Consider the following 1,454-nt stretch of genomic DNA (forward strand, 5'->3'; position numbering starts at 1 on the left):
GTTTATTTAGTTGGTTTACCAAATTGCAGATTTTTGTTAAGGTAAGATTAGATATTATACTTCAAGAAGGGCCCACGTGGAAGAAACAAAAGACCTAGTGATTGAGTGAAGCATCTAACAAACAACAACAAAAAGAAAGAAAATTAACAAAAAAATAAAACAGATATTCAACAGAAAGGAAATGCATCCAAATGGAAAAAAAATGGTAAGAACATTATTCTCATCAACAAGAAAATTAACACTGGCCCTAGCTTCAATCACTAAAATCAAATACATAACATTCTTGTACATATACAACATATATAGCTCTTAATAAACTTAACATACACTTAGTTAGCCAGAAAGAAAAGGGATATAATGATCAGAGAATTGGCTTAAGCAATTAAAAGACTAATTAATTAAGTTAAACTTTAATTAACCATAGTAACAAGAAATATTGGAAAGTTAAAACAAATAGTCCTTAGGCTAACACCAATAAATTAAATTCCTCTCTCAAAGCTAATTAACTAGTTGATAATTAATCAAGCAACTGGTCCATAAGCATCCAACTGAGCAGAAGCATCCAAAGGGAGCAAATTAAAATCTTGCATGAAACAGCCATCATAATCTTGAAAACCACCCAAAAAACCTGCCCCAGAATTTGCATTCCTCCAAATATCTTCTTCTCCTTTAATTCTTTCTCTAAACTCTGAGGGATAATTACATCCACTCCTAATTAGCTCCATTTTTTTGGGAACTAATTGCTTGTTAACAATTCTCCACTGCTGATCATCTTTCTTCTTGGTAGTAATTTGTTGTCTTTTCTTGATATTATTGTAACTGTTGTTGTTGTTCTTCTTCTTCTCTGATGGCTTCCCTGTGAGTCTTTGGACAAGTTCCCGAAAATTCGCCACGTCTGTCTTTATAATCTCAGGTGCAAATATGTGAATTATGCGAATTTTTGGCTTCATTTTGGATATTGTTTGTGAATTCTTGTTCATCCCTAGTACTGATGATGGACTTTTTATTGATAAATAGCTTTGTTTCTGTGTCATTACACCAGCAGCTTCCATGTTATACATAACTATATTTTTGCAACTTTAGAGAGGAGAGAAGGGAAAAGGGTTATAATTTCTTTATGTTTCTTGGGAAGAAAGAAGATGAATATTAAGATATTGAATATGATTGAAATAGAAGGAAGTGAGGTTTATATATAGAGGGGAGGAAGCAAATTTTAAAGGGTTTATTAAATTGTTGGACAAAGAGAAACTTTAAAGAGAAAAACAAGCTGTACTCGTAGAGGCAAGGATTGGATGAACCCTTTTCTGACATAGTACAAAGGGAGAGAGAGAGTCAATAATAAAGAATAGAACTCAATGGTCCCCCAATGATCATATATGATATGTAATTTTCCCTTATGTATATCAAGTTTTAATTTTAATCCTTAGTACAGTTACAACTTACAAGTAGTGGTG

At 32.3% G+C, this 1,454-nt stretch overlaps 1 protein-coding gene across 1 annotated transcript; it reads right to left on the minus strand.

Moving 5' to 3' along the window:
* Positions 1–302: 302 nt before the first annotated feature.
* On the minus strand, positions 303–1,183 carry LOC142178508 (VQ motif-containing protein 25-like). Its single transcript, XM_075248161.1, has one exon. The coding sequence runs from the start codon at positions 1,059–1,061 to the stop codon at positions 522–524; it is 540 nt and encodes a 179-aa protein (XP_075104262.1). The 5' UTR covers positions 1,062–1,183; the 3' UTR covers positions 303–521.
* Positions 1,184–1,454: the final 271 nt, after the last annotated feature.

This window comes from Nicotiana tabacum, chromosome 24 (assembly GCF_000715075.1).
Source record: "Nicotiana tabacum cultivar K326 chromosome 24, ASM71507v2, whole genome shotgun sequence".
Taxonomy (NCBI): Eukaryota; Viridiplantae; Streptophyta; class Magnoliopsida; order Solanales; family Solanaceae; genus Nicotiana; species Nicotiana tabacum.